Consider the following 17997-nt stretch of genomic DNA (forward strand, 5'->3'; position numbering starts at 1 on the left):
GAACAAAGAATTGAAAACGCCAACAGCCATAGGAAGAGGAAAGATTTGGGATATTTCAGAAAGAAAGATAAAGAAATAAAAAAAAATCTCGACCTTCATTCTCCCTCATGCCGTCTGACTCGGTTTCGAACATGATTCAGTCGACTGGTCCTCCTGCAAGCCACACGCAACCATCGCTGTCGACCCACGGAGAGGCAACCATATGCCGTCAACGTTCTGTTGACATGTACGGGCAGCCCTCAAAGACAACCATGCCATCGACCAGTGGTGTTACCGAAACCAGTGAGACAGACAGCTTTCCGATCACAAGGGAGCCAAGCAGCTGACAAAGTCAATATCTTGCTTTCTTCGCTCGATTAGGGCAACAGACATCCCATGCACAAAGCCAGCCAGCGAGTCGAGTCGGGTCGAGTTTCATTCGCGCCAGGGATCTATCTATCTATCCGTGGAGTCGCCTAGAAATGTATGACCAGCTAATATCTACCAGCCACATATTCCCCGGACCTTCCTCGCAGGATTTTGTCCGCGCCTAGGCCAATTTCAAAGCGATCCAGGGAAAGGCGTTCCATTGAGAAGGAGGACAAAGACTCCGTCATCACGATCTCTATCGAAGCTCGCTAGAATAAAGTACCTATCAGCCAGCCAGCCTTCGAATAAAAGCTACAGGGCCCGGTTTGCTTGGCCGTGTTCTAGACCGCAAACAGGATGGTTTCCTATTGACAAACTGTGAAGTTATGTCATGCTGCCTACTATTCTATTGCTACGTAGACGGGTTGCCTGTTCCAACCGCGGCTTACCGTGAGAGCAGCCATTGGTGAGAAAGTATTTCACTCCACCGCATAATCTGCGTTCTCGGTTTTCCGTGGGCTTTCGTCAAGTCCGGTTGCACAGGCTGGACCGGCGCTGTTTTAACTGGAGCAGCAAACTCTAAGGAGAGCTGATGCATATACTATTTACGGCCTACTTACGCCATTCGGCATCTAGTACTTTTGTATGTGTTTATATTGGTTTTCGAGGTGAGCTGTTGCTTTTTGCTTTGGAAGCCGCTGGCTGAGCGTAGTGTTCAAGCCTATTGAGCTTATACATTGCCACATCCCTTCATCGCATACGAGATTTGAAAACAATTGCCATAACCGTAACTGCTCACGGATATCTCTCAAAGGTATACATTATACAAGCACACGAGAGGCACCACATTTTATTAAAGATAGACATCTCTTCTGTGGTGGGATTTCAAAGTTGCCCAATACCGACCAGAAGGACCTTGTCTCAAGACCGCTACACCAAAATGTTGACCAACGATTGGTATAGGGCTTACCCTGACTGATATACCCAACATATTGTACTTTAATGAGTCTATAGGACTTGTTGTGACAGAAGGTTCTTCCCTACTAATAGAATACACTCTATATACACCCTCCAATCACCACCTTTTTCTATGACATACTGCCTACGCCCTCATCTCTTTGTGGCAGCTTGATTATGACGCATTACATGCTATTTGGATCTCCTATCCAAGATCATTGTGAACTTCCAAGAGAAGTTGACCGTCTGCCACTTGAGCACTAGATAAATACAATATGTCTACTTTGTTCCAGGTAGCAGTCCAGTTGATTAGCTGATATGCTCATCCAACCCAAGAGATAGGGAGTATCACTTCGATAGTCTCTCAACTTCTTGAAGCCATTCTTGATTCCAAACGCTTTATAGATAGTCTGACCAAGATATACACGCTTGTTCCGTACGCAGACACCACTCACTGAAGGGGTTTACTTCCGTGCTTTCGTTACTTTGTAAGGGCCAAGAGAGACGCCTCCAATAGATCGTGATCACCAACATAGCGCACCCTGACCGGAGTATGGCCGACCCAAGCCAGGCCCTCGTGGCAGACGGCCACCAAAGGCCGTGGTTGATTACCCATAAACGCAGTTTATCATCTTGAGTGTATTAATATATATTCATAATTCAAAATCGTTCGCATTTCCTGTCATCTTCCATCAAATTGACACTCGATTCGATCAAAATCACGAGGGAGAGTCCAGCAGACGACTTCAAATATCGCTTCCCGAATTACAACGCTTCTGGGTTCAGTCTGCGGCCAACATTTGGAATAGACGACTGCATTGCGATCTTCACCCCCGCCATAGCTTACTGCCGTATTGGCAACTCCCGCAAAGACGTCTCCCCGTATGCACCACCAACTGAGATGAGCCCTCTGAACGCATACAACAGCTGGGCTCTCAAATCGCCGTGGACAGGGAAGCAAGCCGATGTGCACGAATGGGAGCATTGTGATATCTGCTAGGTCCTCGCTGTAGATGGACGAGGTCTACGCTGTTCCTACCTAGAAGGTCCGGGCCGCGGTCAATCTACGGATATTGGCAAACTCGCACCCGTGGGTGTATAGGGACGAACGACGTTTGCGAGAGGGCAGTCTCTCATCTATGTGTCTTGGGTGTAGTTCCGGGCATGCTACTGACCGAGCCTGTAAGACGTTATGTTATATGTCTTCGAATTCTTGGTTGATGTGCTTACCAGCATTGTCGGTGATGAGAGTCATATATCAGGTCTGAGAATCCAAGTAGCCCACACGTTCAATATATGAGTTACTCGGACGACGTTGTCTTGATTTCCTAATTGGAGATCTTCAAAAGTTAGGAAATATAATATATGTCTATGTGCTTCTATTGTACGAAGCGAGCTCTAGTCTGCACTCCGGATGAGGGTACTGGTAGGAAGCGGGCGGCGTATTCATCAGTGTGTCTGTTCTGCGAGCAAATTTTGACAAGACAGACAAGATGATGACTGGATATTATAAGCTTGGATAGTAGACGCTCTCTTGAACCCCGAAAGTATTACGATATCTTTCTTGCTGTGGTAGTGCAGTAGTTTCACGGCTCTATGTGTATAGGTTATATATAATTACTGGGGTCCGGATATATCTTCTCATAAGGGCCAAGTAGATCAACGAGTTTGTCTATCTATCTACCATATCACCCGAATAATATAAATGATTCACAGAGAAATTGAACAATCATCGGTGGTATCGAGTATTCCATGCAGTCGATGTGTTTGAGCGGCTGATATAGTATGGAAGATTTTAGACTTGATCTATGAGAAGAATGTAGGCCTCGTTTATATCTCTCTACTCTTTACTAGACTATATGATGTGCTCGAGCCTCGATAAAGCACTTGTCATTCTTCTTACCAGTATATGTTTACTATTATATGTCAGGACCGCAAGCTGCTGGCCTACGATAGTCTTGAGCAATGGAGAAGAACGCCTGCGCGAGGATCATCTGGAAGATGAATGGGAGAGTCAAGCAAGTGCTCTTGCATCTGTTGAAGGTACTCTTGCATCAATCCCGATTCAATGGCCGAGACGTGCCCACATTAGGAATAGAATTCCCTAGCATTATTGCACTTTGTCCTGACGATTTATGACTCAGTCGATCCCAGCAAACGTTGCTTGGCCCAATTGAGGATCTCATGCATTTGGCAGTCTCCCGTCATACGATCGAAGGATATTCGCTTGACACAGGCATTGTCCCATCCAGCGCGATTTTAAAGCGCCCATATGCGCGTGGGACAACCTCTCCCGAGAAATTCGACAGGACATGGCAGCTCGGCATGGTTACGAAGCCTACACTCTCCGATGAAATCAGGATCAAGTCGGATGAAGTGTCAGGAGATACATCTCCCACACTATAGATCGACATAGTATAGATAGCGAGTATGGCAGAAGGAGAGCATGAGGCATGAAGAGCATTGACGGACACTGTCAATGGGATGACTCGACGTCACAGCTCATGGTCAGAATCGGAGAGCACCGGTTCAACCGAGGCACAATTGGGCTATCCACCCAGGACGCCAACGGGATCCGAGTGGATCTCCGACTGCCCCGGATTCTCATCGTCAGTGGGACAGACGAGAAGAAGGGCTGGCAAGATGGAGAGAAGAACCCCATTCAAAGACTAAATGGTCTAGAATTGGCGGATGATCCCGGCGAGTTTCTCGGGAAGGACCGTGACCAGAGTCGCTCGTTTGGGTTTAGCGCGGTGGGCTATTTTGGGCATGTGATGTGTCAGCTGACTGGCTATCTTTATCTAATTGATGAATTTTGATATTCAATCTTTTTGAAGTTTGAATGTGAATGGAGATCAGGATAATAATGAATTGGAGATATCTACCGAGTAGGGGGAGTATGTACCTAATTACCTCGTAATCTACAATATACCGTCCAGCTATTCCCATCTGGCTGGTTCAATTTAATCATCCCTGTCCAATTCGGAAGTTTCATACTGTGCGACGTCAGTCGGGTCTATCAAAGACTGTCGTTTCATATGCATCACGACCTCTTCTCTCCAAATCATTGAATTGAGTCACCATTGAATCATCAGTCGATCCTGTATTTTGACCCCTCAGGAGGAGTGTTGACTGCTCCCCTCACGACAAATCCATCTCCTCACCGAGATCAGTTCCCCTCACCCCAATTCTTAATAATAATCCCAATCTGTTACCGGACAACAGACGAGTTTGGGTGGCTCCAGGGGGGGCGTTGGAACGAAAAGCCCCACGGCAGACCCCATTAAGAGGGTAAAAGAGGAAAACTTCCACCGGGACAGCTAAACCTTCTACAGTCCCAGCAAGCACACCGATTCGCCCAAAAGAGCTAAAAACGCTATCGCAATCAGTCACCTGGGCGGGCATATTTTTTTTTTTTTTTTCTGTCTTTCCTCGAGGCTTGTGGTTTATTATCAAAGAGGTCGATCTTCTTATCCACCCCTTCTTTCTTCTCTCTTCTTTCTTTCTTTCTCTTTTTCCCATTCCCTTCTTTCACTCCCTCCACCTCTCCCCTCCCTTCCACCTGCGCTCTTCCTGCCTCGCCCTTGTCTAGGTGCGACAACCTAACAATGGTTGGAAGTACTTTGGCCATGCGAGCCAACATGACCCCCCCGTCAATCATGCATTTGTCGTCGCTGTCGCGCAGGTCGCTCTCGACGCGCTCTCCCTGCCATGCCCTTCGCGCTGCTCGCCCTTTGCGCTCCAGCGGGCTCTCCCAGCAATCCGTCCAGCGCGTCGCCCGTCGGACTTACGCCGATGCCGCCCCGACCGCCCCCGCCCCGAAGCCCAAGCAGCGATTCCGGTTTTTGCGGTGGGCTTGGCGCCTGACGTGGCTGACCGGTTTGGGGATGACCGGTGCCTTGGTTTACAGCATCTACGAGCAACGTCATCCGATCGAGCAGTCCGAGCCGGACCCGTCGAAGAAGACCCTGGTGATTCTGGGTAAGTGAGGCTTTTGCGCGGTCTCCTGCAGTGTCCCGTTCGACGCGACAACGAATATAGTTGCTGATGAGAATTCCGCGCGCCAGGTACCGGATGGGGCTCCGTTTCTCTGCTGAAGAAGCTCGACACGGAAAACTACAATGTCGTCGTGGTTTCCCCCCGAAACTACTTCCTCTTCACCCCCCTGCTGCCGTCGTGCACCACCGGTCTGATTGAGCACCGTTCGATCATGGAGCCGATCCGGAACATCCTTCGCCAGAAAGTCGCCGGCGTGAAGTTCTACGAAGCCGAGGCTACAAAGATCGACTACGAGAAGCGCGTGGTGTACATCAGCGACGACTCCGAGATCAAGGGTGATATCTCGCACACCGTGGTTCCCTTCGATATGCTTGTCGTGGGTGTCGGTGCCGAGAACGCTACTTTCGGTATGTACCAATTCGATACTCCTCCCTCTTGATGACACCCGCTGACGCACAATGATAGGCATCAAGGGTGTTAAGGAGCACTCCTGCTTCCTGAAGGAAGTCGGCGATGCGCAGAAGATCCGCAAGCGTATCATGGACTGTGTCGAGACCGCTATGTTCAAGGATCAGTCGCCCGAGGAGGTCAAGCGTCTCCTGCACATGGTGGTCGTCGGTGGTGGCCCGACCGGTGTCGAATTCGCCGGCGAGCTGCAGGATTTCTTCGAGGAGGACTTGAAGAAGTGGATCCCCGATATCCAGAAGAACTTCCACGTCACCCTGGTCGAGGCGCTGCCCAACGTGCTCCCCATGTTCTCCAAGCAGCTCATTGACTACACCGAGTCGACCTTCAAGGAGGAGGCTATCAGCATCCGGGCCAAGACCATGGTCAAGAACGTCACCGACAAGTACATCGAGGCTGAGGTCACCAAGCCCGATGGCTCCCGGGAGTTGGAGACCATCCCCTACGGTCTGCTGGTCTGGGCCACCGGTAACGCGGTGCGCAACGTCGTTCGCGACCTCATGAACCAGCTTCCCGCCCAGAAGAACTCGCGTCGCGGTCTGGCCGTCAACGAGTACCTCGTCGTCAACGGCACCGAGAACGTCTGGGCCGTCGGTGACTGTGCGATCACCAACTACGCCCCCACCGCCCAGGTTGCCGGCCAAGAAGGTGCTTTCCTGGCGCGCCTGTTCAACACCATGGCGAAGACGGAGACTCTCGAGAAGGAATTGAAGGGTCTGTCGGACGCCCAGGCCCTGGCCAAGAACGGCGACGAGCGGAACAAGGTCTTTGACGATATCCGTGAGCGCCAGCGTCAATTGCGCCGCATCAAGCAGATCGGCCCCTTCCAGTACTCCCACCAGGGCAGTCTGGCCTACATTGGCAAGGAGCGCGCGGTTGCAGATATCAGCTGGCTGAGTGGCAATATCGCAAGCGGTGGCACCATGACCTACCTGTTCTGGCGCAGCGCCTACCTGAGCATGTGCTTCAGCAGTAAGTTTTAACCATTTACCCCTTTCTTTGTGAATAGTTTACTGATGATTATTATAGACCGCAACCGTGTTTTGGTCGCTGTGGACTGGATCAAGGCCAAGCTTTTCGGTCGTGACGTGTCTCGCGAGTAAACCTCTCGACCAACTACATCCCTCACTCACTCATACATCCTTCACTCACCACTCGGGGCACGAGGGAACCAATCTCTCGCTTTGTCCCTTCACCAAACCCCTCATCTTTCCTTGACGCCGTTTCCACGACCATGTTCTTTTCTTCTTCCACCTACCCTTCTTGCCCTCAACACCACGTAGGGCTGTCTAATACCTGGACTGTCCTTCAGCTGTGGTGTCAGTTACCTAGAACGCCATCTAGCTAAAGATATCGGTGCATTCTAGTCGGCTGATTTAGTCCGACTATCTCTCGAAACGAGGTATTCGAAAAGCACTAATTTTCCTTCTTATCTTATTTTTTTCTCCTTTGTTTTCTTCTCCGTGTATTGAATAGATAGACTGGCGTGGGGTTGATTGGTTTATTCATGTCTTTTCCTTTTTTTTTTTTTTTTTTAGAGATACTCTAGAACCTGCCATAATCGTTTCTATTTCTATTTTCTATGATCTTATTTCCTGTCTTTCTATTGTCCCACTTTGTCTTTCTCACTTGTCTTACTTAGCTTTCCTATCCTATCCTATCCTATCTTTTGTACTACCATCTTTGGAACATTTCCACTTTCTTTGTCTTCTATAAGCGTATCTATCTACTTATTGCCTTGAACACCACAAGTGGATACTTGATTTACATGGGTTATGTCAAACCAACCATGGAAACGAGTCTGACTAGATCTACTACCTGGAACAGACCTACTTAGCTCATTATGGATCGTGTTTGTCAATACGACCATACGTAGAATGTGCCTGTTACTTAGGTTTCTCTAGGCAAGCAGTCGACCATCTACCTCTTCTTCGAGTGGTACACGTAAGTACACGTGATATTTATCCGTTTGGTTGTGTGAGAAATATCAGTCAGCGTAGGACTCCGTGTGGGTGTTTGGTATAGCTTGGTACTGGATGATACTGTGCTACTTTATGGAAGATGGGAAAAGGGGTTGAATATGAATGTTTCCAGTATGGTGTGTTTAATATACATGGTTCGTCCTGAGTTGGAATAAGGAGTGGGAATGTATGTACCCAGTATTATAGATATCTGGGGTGAACTCTCAGATGAGATGAGACGGATGGTTGGCCTGGAGGAAGGTTGCAGACCATTGTAGAGGGAGTGACGATCCGAAATAATAAACAAGAAAGAGAAAAGAGCGAGAGAAAGAAGAAGAGAGAAATCAATATCTAGGTATCTACGCGCAAGTCAGACAGATCAATCATATCAGAACAAATTCCACCCCCTCCCGCGCTGCTCCTTCGCCAACGCCGGCCGCTCCTTACCACCCCGATGCAAACTGCTCCGCCCATCCAGCTGGCGAATGCTCTCGATCTTCTGCAGGGCCAGCTCGAGCAGCTCCTTCTTGCGGATGACGTCCAGGTGGCGGCGGATGCGGGGGTCTTCGCGCGCGAACCGCTCGATCTCTGCGTCGGAGAGGTGGCGACCCAGGCGGAGGTCCAGCTCGCGAGGGAAGTTGTAGTAGAATTCGGAGAGGAGCTCGACGTTGAGGAAGAGGACGGCGGTGGAGGTGAGCTTGTCGGCGACGACGTCGAGGAAGATCTCGGGGCAGTAGTATTTGTTCTTTTTTGTGGCGCATTGCTTGGACCGGATTGCGAGGAGGCGCATTTTGATCAAGTCGGCGCGGTCGCGGAGGAAGATGCTTTCGCGGCCTGGGGTTTGTAGGTTAGGATTGGAGTCTAAAGAGTGGGGGGGAGTTTTGGTTGGGAACTCTTGAGAGAGTTTTCGTACCTTTGGACAGAAGAGCAGCGCTGAAACCACCGGCACCGACGGCACCGTCGCCTTCGAGAACCAACTCGCCCTTTCGTACCTTGTCGACGAAACCCATTACGTCGCGGATCTTTCTCTTGCCGATGTTGTCTTCGACACGCTTCAATGCCGCTTCGCAAGCGCGAAGCTCGTCCTTTAGGACTTTGCTGACGTTCTCGCGGCCTTTGGTCCACTCAGGATCTTCGACTTCGATCTCGAACTTATACGGTTTGATGCAGTTCTCGACCTGGTCGCTGGTGCTGAAGAAGCGGTCGTTGAGGATGCTGGTGGACGCGTCCACGATCTGCTTCTGAGCGTATGGGTGGGCAGCGAAAGTGGAATCGGCGAGCAGTCGATCCACGTGGCTTTGGATGGCGTTCGCAACGACAGTCGTAGCGAGTCGGCCAATGCCGAGTTTGGTTAGGGAGGAAGTCGACGCGTCCAATTTACGGTGCCAATAGAGCGATTCTGGGTCGGCCTTGGGCAGGTCGCTGAGGGGATCGACTTCGGGCAGTGCGCTGGTCAGATCGTCGACTGGTCGGTTCCAGTATCTCTGGGCCAGGATGTCCATGACTCGCTGGTCCAGCTCATTCTTGAGCATCTCGCGGACTTGCGGTCGGCCGAAGTTTTCGGCGAACGCCTTGAACGAATGCTTGAAGCTGTCCAGGCTTTCGGCGAGATATGACTCTGCGCTCAGAGGACGGTCGTTATATTGGACCTTGAACTCGTACGTCGCTTCTTCTAGTTCTTGACTGATGGCGTCCCTAGTACCGGCTAGGCTTGACGCCATCGTCTGCTCGAGGACATGCATGAGCTTGTTGCGCAAAGTGTTCACGCCAACCAACACATCAGACTGCGAGCCAAACTCGGAGGGGTGCGCAGAGAAATAGGAATGCTCGTTCTTCATGATGGCACTCGTAATGTTGCCACTTCCTCGGGAGAATAGGGTTGTTGTTGGCGGAATGCGAGAGACGACTCCCACGTATCCTAGACGAAGAGGGTATTTCTTGTCGGCGAGCATTCTGGCGCCCCGCTCAGGATCAACTAGATCCATCTTCGTAATGACTCCAATCGTTCTCTCGCCTCGGGGATCGACCCTACGGCTTGCCCGGAGAGCGGTCGAGTTGGCAAGATCAACATCTGCGGCGGAGATCGCAAGAATCACGTTGGGCGCCTGGATGTACTTGTCGCAAAGGTCCGAGATTTTCTGCTTCAGCTGCGGGGGCTGGTCCTCGCCAGCAACTTGGATATATCCCGGAAGGTCGATGAGAGATAAATCAGGGACGTTGGGGGAGTAGATGGTGAGCTGAATCGGATCATCCGTCACGCAGTCCTTCTCAGGCACAGCCAGGTTGAGGTCGGTAAGGGTGCGCTGCACCTGAGAGAAGTCGGTGATCTTGCCCAATCCAAGAGCCGGGAACTCTCCATATTCAGCCTGCGCATTGGGTGTGTTGACAAGCGTAAGCTCGATGGGTCGTCGAGTGACCATGTTGGAGCCTTTCGGAAGGAATTCGTGGCCCACGATGGCCTCCAGAACCGAGCTTTTCCCGGACGACTGAGAGCCAATGACGACAATGGACGGGAGCGTGAGCGTGTTGGACTGCCCGACGGTCTGAAGGATATTCCTGATCTCAATCATCTTCCGCGTCAGAAGCATCATCTGATCGTCCTCCGCAGCCTGCTTATTCGAACGCTCGTCGTCATCCTCGTATGCCAACGCCGAACCGGTGGCCGCGCCTGCAGCCGCTGCAGCACCAGACCTAGCTTCCTTGGGTTCTTTTCCGCCCCCCGAAGAACCACCCTTGTTGGATTGAGACTCCTCGTCAAACCTCAGAATCTTCTGCAGCCATTCCGGGACTTCAATGTCCCCCGTAGTCTTCTGCCAGCCGCGCTGGGTCTGTTCCGCCATACCCTGCAGCTCCGAAAATAAGCTCGACGCCGTATCGCCTGCCGTTTCCCCAGCTCGCTTAAACACATCGATCGCATAAATTCCGGCCTCTGGTAAATTCACATTAGCCAAGCACATTCTCCAACACAAGTAGGACATTATCATTCACATACGGGTAGCCTGGTACTGAAAATAAGCGAATCCAGCCACCGTCGCCCCGCCCAACATCGTCGGAATCTTCGCGAGTTTCACAGCCAGCTTGGGAAGCATTCTCGCGAACGAGATGGTGCGCACAGCGGGGACATTATGGATAGCATTGGCCCCAAACGGCCAGGCCCGTCCTCGCAGCGCGGCACCGCCATCAGAGCGCAACAGGCCCCCGGTCCTAGCGCTGGCGTTGTGAACACGGCGGGCGAGGAGTCCCGTCCGCAAAAGCGGAACTAGTCGGTGGGAGATAATTCTCCCGCTCATGGTTGTTGTGATCTCATACACCTCTCTAGTAGAAAAGAGGGAAGCACGTAGTCATCTCCAGGGCTCAGCGCCACGTGGGGATATGATGATAGAGAGGAAGGTGCAGGCAAAGCTTGAAGAGCTAGCTGTTGGAGAATCGGATGATGTGAAGCCGGGAATGGAGAAAGCGGGATGTCATCGATGTCTGCCGGCGGGCCCCGTGACCTGCGCGCTCTGGCCGCGTCGCCGCCCGTACGGAGTCGGTGTGAGTCACGTGGGATTGGAATGGCGACATCATCATAGTAGATAACACATGTTTCTTTTACTATACTCTTTAAATACCACTTATATTTTTGTTAAAGGTCTTCAGGCTCAATTGATCTTGTAGTACTTGATACATATTGTGGTGCAGGGTGACGTGTTGCTCAATCGACAGTGGACAAACCAGATCCCACACGTTATCAGCCTGCGATCTCGGCCCTGCCGGTCAACAGTCGAAACTTCAACTTTCTAGCATTCCTTTATTCCAAGCTCATTGCCCCTATTTTGGTGAATCATAGCCTCTAGAGCACAGAGTAGTCGGACTTGAACCCTCTATCATGTGCCGTTTCTTGGTAAGTTGGCTTTGTACATTTCCTGTCCATACATACATCACTCCAGTACACATGTCTCTGACCGCTCCTTCGCAGATATACAAAGGCAGCCATGACATTCGCCTCAGCAAGTTGGTCACTGAACCCAGTCATTCTATCCTGACTCAGTCGTATGACTCTCGCTTAAGACTGGTAAGCTTTCGATATCATGCAATCGATACTTTCGGGAGAGCTCCGATCCAGCTAGTGTGCGGAGGAGTACCCTACGAGGATATACAAAAAAAAAAAAAAAAAGAAAGAAAGAAAGAAAGAAGACAAGTGCCATCTAACAAACAAACAGGACAACCGCCGCCCCGTAAACGGCGACGGCTTCGGCGTAGGCTTCTACACCGACCCCAAACTCGGCCCTGAGCCATGCATCTTCACATCCACACTGCCTGCATGGAACTGCGAGAACCTAGAGCGTCTCGCCTCCAAAACATGCTCAAACCTAATCTTCGCGCACGTGCGCGCAACAACAGAGGGCGCCCTCTCCGATAACAACTGCCACCCCTTCCAGCACCAGCGTCTAATGTGGATGCACAACGGCAACGTCGGCGGGTGGGGGTACATCAAGCGGACGCTGGCGGATTCGCTGGCCGACAAGTGGTACCTGGGTGTCAAGGGCGGCACGGACAGCGAGTGGGCGTTTGCGCTGTTTCTGGATCTGCTGGAGAAGGAGGGCGTGGATCCGAGTGCGGATCCGGGGCCTGATGGGTTTGGGCATGAGGTGTTGAGGCGTGTGATGGTGAAGACTATTGCGAAGATTAATGAGTTTATTCGCGATATTCCCAAGAGGCATAATGTTTCAGGGGTCGAGACGCGCAGTTTGCTCAATTTTGCTGTCACGGATGGGAATACGGTTGTTTGTACGCGGTATATTAGCAGCAAGACGGATGAGCCGGCGAGTTTGTACTTTTCGTCTGGGACAAAGTGGAAGGAGGGGGCGGATAAGGGCCATTATAAGATGGAGCGCCATGATAAGGGCGCGGATATCGTTTTGGTGGCTAGTGAGCCGATCACTTTTGAGAGACGTACGTTTTAAACCCCCCCCCCCTTCTTTCTCATTGGGAAAGGCAAAACACTGACAGTACCAATCATAGACAACTGGGTCTCCGTCCCCGCCAACTCCGTCGTCACAATCGACAAGCAGACCGTCCTGCTTCACCCAATCATGGACGAGTTCTACGTCGAGAACGTGAACCAAGACCGGTCCTCCTGTTTCGCCGTGTCCAAGGGCCTCGTTAGCACGGCGCCGGGAACCACGGTGCAGCCTCAGAACACGGAGGGCCCGCGAACACCGGCTATCAATCTGAACGGATCGAGGCTGGATGATCCCAGCGGAGGACTCGAACAGCACCAGATTTCTGTCGCGAATCAGTGCGCGTTGTCGCATTAGCGACTGTGTTGATTGAATATGATTTGGAGTTGATGGGCTCTGGCGTTGGTGATTGGATTACTATTGCGAGGTTGTCGAGAAGACATGGATGGGGTTGTTGCTTTGGTATTGTGGCTTTCGGTGCAGCATACATCATAGATATTTTTAATTTGACCATTTACTCTTTCTTGCCTACTAGTGTGTGGAGTTTGGGGCGTATTGCTATTAGGAGTTGTGAGCCTCATATAACTACTGTCTTCTAAGAGCTTGTCTAGGGCGACAAAAACAGCACATAAAGATCCATTGGTTGGTACAATCATATATCATCCCCCGAGATATTCGCATGCTTAAAATACTTCATACCCACCCAGGCAACCACAACCCAAACCCACGACATAACAGCCGTCAGAATAATAAGCGCCGGATAATACCCGACAATAGGCAGCGTAGGATCATCCTCCAGCTCAGGCGGCGCATAGGGCGTCTCACCGACATCCCAAGCCCAGCTCCACACCCCAAAGCAACTCCCCATGCCGACAACAAACACAATCCACGTCACAATCAGAATTATCCACCCCCACCACTCCGTCTCCGAGTAGTCCCGCACCAGTTCCGGGCCACCCGCTATATCCGCCGGATGAGTCGTGAGAGGCGATTTGGCCCGGTGGATGGCCCTGTACGCCGGCTCTGCCTGGAGAGCGTAGTAGGGGTCTGCGCTGGAAGCGGTCGTCGGGAGGTGCAAGCCTGCAGCGCCGGCATTGCTGCCCGCGGAGGAACTATGCAGCGCCGCAGCGACAGCGGCGTTTGTGTTCTTGACGCGCGGGAACGTCATGATCTCCTCGTCGTCGGTCGTCTCACCCCCGAGCATCTTGTCGTCCTTTGCGAGGGGCAGATGAGGATGGTCCCCCGCAGACCTCGACGGCGCCTCCATAAACGTCCACGCTCGCGTATTCTCATAACTTTCTTCTTCGTCCTGGTTGCCGATAGGGTACATGTCACTGCCGACAGGGAACGTCCCAGCGCGGGGCGGCGGCAGCTGCTGTGGTCCTTCCCTGACCTCCCCCCGCAGAACATCCGACGACGTCCGGCTGATCTTCTTATCGCGGTGTTCGAACCGCGTTCCCAGCAGCGCTGTCTTCCGTAGCGAGCCTCTCCGTCTGCGTGTGCGCTTGTGCTGCTGCAGCGCGGTCGACATGGCCTTGGCCCCCTTTAGGCCCGGGCCGAGCTCGTCGACGCTGTCGCGGTTGGCGCTGGGGTAGTTTCGCTGGGACGGATTATTGTCCTGGTTGGCTTGCATCATTCGCAGGAAGGAGAGCCGTGACAGGAGCGAGCTGGATGTGGTGCGCTTGTGTCCGCTGCTTGCGCTGCTGGAGCGCGTCCGCCCTGGGTGCTGCTGGTCATCGTTGTCCGGCGGCGCGGGGATTATGGTTTTGGGGCCGTTTGCATCTTCCATTGGCGCGAGGTGGGCGCAACCATATCAGCTGATGGTTAGGATGGTCTCATTCAGACTGGAGATGTGGAAGGTTGTTTTGCGCGGGTGTTCATTGGGAGGTTGTTTCTTGCGAAAGATGGAAGGGTCGGGATTGGAACGGGTAGTAGTAGTCTGGACCACCCAGAACCCGGGCGGTAAGCAACCCACTATCAACCGCACCCCGTGAGTACGGTACCCGGTCTTAGTAGACCCAAGTTTAGACCTGGTCTGGAAACGGTTTCTTGAGTGTGGAGTAATTCGAGTGACATCGAGTAGTTGGTGTCAATTAGATACCTAGGAATATAAAATACAAGCTATGACTGGTAGCTAGTCTATCTCCAGAATATAACAGTTTTGCTCTTGTTCTTTCACAACTTCTCATTTGAATGTCAGGGGTAAAGTACTATTGAATGTCCAAAACACCGGCAACCAGACCTAAAAGTAATGATTTGCCTCAGGGCACTGGCGACGAAAATCAAATTGGTATCATCAGGGGGACAGTTTTGTAGAACAGAATGCGAGAACGCATATTGAGAATGGCCAATATCATAGAGAATGAAAATAATGAACAGAAATATTCTGAAAGAAAACCAGCTATATGGCAGAACAAGAAATACAGTGCGGGCATGCATAAGAGAACCCGATTCCTGTAATCGGCCACGCATACAAACTATGTATGATATACTTTAGGAACTCCGAGAGGAAAGTTTCAAATGACGGTCCAAAATAATGATAAAGATAAAGAAGAGAGACATGGAGGTACTTTTTTGTTCTGCAAAAGACTTGGACCGTAAGTCCAAGAAGCTCCTGAGCAGGAATCTTGACATGATTGAAAGAAGTAATTGGGATTTAACCAGCAAGATGAACTTGGGGTATTTGGTGTACGATAACACACAGGTTTAATTTCAAAAAGAAAGCAGTCGAGAATGGGGGAAGCGCTTCAAAATCCATTTGAGACAACGATGGGAAACATTGCATGGGAAGAGAAGTATGCAGATCGAAGGGGAGGAGATGATTGGTAATTGGAATAAGAGAGAAGATAAGAAAAGAAGATTGAAGTAAGAACAAAATAGAAAAAAGAAAATAGTAGAAAAAGGAGACACGACAAGAGAAAAGAGAAAAGGAAAAACCACACACAAGCAAAAAGGGCCTCTTCTTATCACTGTAGGTAGCTATAACCACTAGCCATCTTGAAGATCAATCTTTTTGCTGACACTATGCTCAGCAGTAGCCAGGATGGTATGCTCGGGGAGTATATCGACAGGCTACGACTGGTAGCCTCCAAAGCCATTTCCGAAGTTGGCGTTGTTGGGTTGAGCCCAGCCGGCATTGGGTGCGGCTTGTCCGCGGCCGAAGCCAGCATTTGCAGGAACTTGACCATACCCCTGGCCAGCCATTCCCGATTGATCCCAACCTCTACCAGCCGGGTTTGGTCCTGAACCTCGTTTCATCAGCTACAGTTCCCCACTGTGATAAACGTCGTCGGTAGGAGAGCTACCTTGAGGAGCCATCGGTCCTCCTGGACCAGGGTACGGAGGGAAGAATGGGGTAGGGTTGGAGTTAAAAGGGGAGTTACCCTGGGGAGCAGAAAAGTTATCAAATTGACCGGTGGGAGGGCGATCCTTGCCCCACTGCGACGATATTAGCACGTAGACAATAGACGGGGTCACGCAGAGCATGTAGAGCAAGCACGATGCCAAGGTAGAAAACATACGCTGCACTTCAGGGGTCGTCCGTTGACGTTGTATCCGTTCAATTGGCAAATGGCCATGGCCGCGTTCTCATGCGTGTCCATCTTGATGAAGGCAAAACCACGGTCGGCCTGGAGACGAGTCTCCACGACGTAGCCAAAGTTCTGGAACAGGGGAACCAGGTCGTTCTGGGTGGTGTACGGGGTCAAGTTACCCACATAGCACGTGGTCTGCCACTGCGGGGTCTGCTGGACCACCATGTCGTAGCTCTGGATGCCATGCGTAGGGAAGTGGTGGTGGCCGAACGGCGTGGTTGGGGTCATGCCCATTGCGGCCATGGCCTGCTGCTGCGAGATGGAAGGTTGTCCCTTCTGGTTGGCCCAGTTGCACCGAATAGCGCGGGAGCCGAGCCATTCCCCGTCCATCGAGGTCAGGGCCTTGTCGGCCTCATTGCGGTCGCGGAAAGCAACAAACCCGTAGCCACGAGAACGGCCGGTCTTCATGTCCCACATAACCCGGGCCTCGGACACCGAGCCGAACGCATTGAACGCCTGTTGCAAGATCTCGTCGTTGACTTCGTTGCTCAGGTCGCCAACGAAGATGTGGAAGTGATTCGAGGTGTCTTCTTTGTTGGTGCTGTTGGACTGGTAGGCCCAGTTGACGCGGATTTCCTATTGACAGGCCATCAGCAATTGCTCCCAAGGGGGACTTGAGAGAACATGATCCCATACCGATTGATGGATGCGACGACCATTGAGGGTCTGCATCGCTCGTTCGGCGGCACCCGGGTCGTCGAATTCGATGAAGCCGTAGTTGTAACCTTTGCTGTTGAATTTCTGTTTCAATTAGTACCACAGGGAGTTCTCAACGCTAGAGTAAGAGTAAACACACGTTCTTGTCGGGGATGATCTTCACACTGCTGACATGGCCCGTGGTTTCGAAGATTTGTTTCAGGATATCCTCCGTCACCCGGGGATCCAGACCACCGACGTAGAGAGCTCTCTTGTTGGGCTCAGGGGCCGCCCGGCGCACGAACCCGCCCGCGCTGGTCGGAGACATCATGTTCCCGGACATCGGAGAGGTGATGGCAGTCGGGATCGGGTTGGTGTTCTGAGGAATGATCACGGGCGGGCGGGGAGGAGGAGGCATGTGGGAAGGATTCGCTGGCCCGTTACCCTGAGAGCCATCGTAATGCTGTCCGGCGGCAGCAGGCGAAGCCTGAGGGATGTTCGAGGGAGCCGAGGCGGGAACGTTATCAGCCATTGTGAGAAGTCCGCGAGGTGGAATATACAAAGGAGGCGATCCGTAATCCAAATGCTATACCGGTCAGTTACTATTATTAGGTATTTTCCTTTTTTTTTCCCCCAATTGGTAGTGTTTGATCAGGGGGGAAGTAAGGTGATGGGAAAATCTGCTGCCTGTGACGGGACGATGCAGGGCGTTACGCAGTCAGAGGCTGCTTGCTGGGTGTCAAAAGGCGGAAAGCGACGCGGGGATCGACTCACCAAAGGACACAATCGACAAGGAAATAAAGGAAAGGGAAAAGAGAAAGGGGAAGGGTTGAAGATGGAGCAACAAGCGCTAGATGAGAAGACAGAGAAAACGAAAAGCGTAGAGGGAAGAGAGAAAAAAAAAATAAACCGTCGACGAAGTGACGATTGGAGTAAAGGTGGGAAGAGTAAAAAACAAAGAAAGATTCGTGACGGATTAAAAGGCGCTAGAATCCAGACAACTCAAAACACCACTTTCTCAACGACAGCGAAGAAGTGGCCGACAAAGCTTAGGAGAACAGTCCGACAGCTAATGAAGATAGGAAAATAAGGGAA

General features: G+C 51.5%; 6 protein-coding genes across 6 annotated transcripts; 3 read left to right on the forward strand and 3 right to left on the reverse strand.

Annotated features, from left to right (window-relative positions):
- The first annotated feature begins 3550 nt into the window (after positions 1-3550).
- P168DRAFT_286832 (uncharacterized protein) lies at positions 3551-4197 on the forward strand. The gene has a single exon (XM_024836433.1). It carries the CDS (start codon positions 3759-3761, stop codon positions 4122-4124), a length of 366 nt encoding a protein of 121 aa, XP_024697354.1. The 5' UTR covers positions 3551-3758; the 3' UTR covers positions 4125-4197.
- Positions 4198-4946: 749 nt separating this feature from the next.
- Positions 4947-6872, forward strand: P168DRAFT_314819 (alternative NADH-dehydrogenase; the record flags this gene model as incomplete). Its single annotated transcript, XM_024839837.1, has 4 exons — positions 4947-5286; positions 5373-5711; positions 5770-6741; positions 6799-6872. 4 exons carry the CDS (start codon positions 4947-4949, stop codon positions 6870-6872), a joined length of 1725 nt encoding a protein of 574 aa, XP_024697355.1.
- A 973-nt stretch (positions 6873-7845) lies between these two features.
- P168DRAFT_263127 (dynamin-related GTPase MGM1) lies at positions 7846-11155 on the reverse strand. Its single transcript, XM_024834784.1, has 3 exons — positions 10723-11155; positions 8644-10659; positions 7846-8564 (listed from the first exon to the last, which is right to left on the reverse strand). The coding sequence occupies exons 1-3, from the start codon at positions 11018-11020 to the stop codon at positions 8119-8121; spliced, it is 2760 nt and encodes a 919-aa protein (XP_024697356.1). The 5' UTR covers positions 11021-11155; the 3' UTR covers positions 7846-8118.
- Positions 11156-11341: 186 nt separating this feature from the next.
- Positions 11342-13185, forward strand: P168DRAFT_301400 (glutamine amidotransferase subunit DUG3). Its single transcript, XM_024838523.1, has 4 exons — positions 11342-11613; positions 11689-11784; positions 11933-12665; positions 12735-13185. The coding sequence occupies exons 1-4, from the start codon at positions 11599-11601 to the stop codon at positions 13028-13030; spliced, it is 1140 nt and encodes a 379-aa protein (XP_024697357.1). The 5' UTR covers positions 11342-11598; the 3' UTR covers positions 13031-13185.
- Positions 13186-13286: 101 nt separating this feature from the next.
- On the reverse strand, positions 13287-14554 carry P168DRAFT_286836 (PIG-Y family protein). Its single transcript, XM_024836434.1, has one exon. It carries the CDS (start codon positions 14460-14462, stop codon positions 13326-13328), a length of 1137 nt encoding a protein of 378 aa, XP_024697358.1. The 5' UTR covers positions 14463-14554; the 3' UTR covers positions 13287-13325.
- Positions 14555-15745: 1191 nt separating this feature from the next.
- P168DRAFT_294641 (nuclear and cytoplasmic polyadenylated RNA-binding protein pub1) lies at positions 15746-17434 on the reverse strand (the record flags this gene model as incomplete). Its single annotated transcript, XM_024837969.1, has 5 exons — positions 15746-15915; positions 15979-16111; positions 16195-16842; positions 16903-17007; positions 17063-17434. The coding sequence occupies 5 exons, from the start codon at positions 17432-17434 to the stop codon at positions 15746-15748; spliced, it is 1428 nt and encodes a 475-aa protein (XP_024697359.1).
- Positions 17435-17997: the final 563 nt, after the last annotated feature.

This window comes from Aspergillus campestris (genome assembly GCF_002847485.1).
Source record: "Aspergillus campestris IBT 28561 chromosome Unknown P168scaffold_1, whole genome shotgun sequence".
Taxonomy (NCBI): Eukaryota; Fungi; Ascomycota; class Eurotiomycetes; order Eurotiales; family Aspergillaceae; genus Aspergillus; species Aspergillus campestris.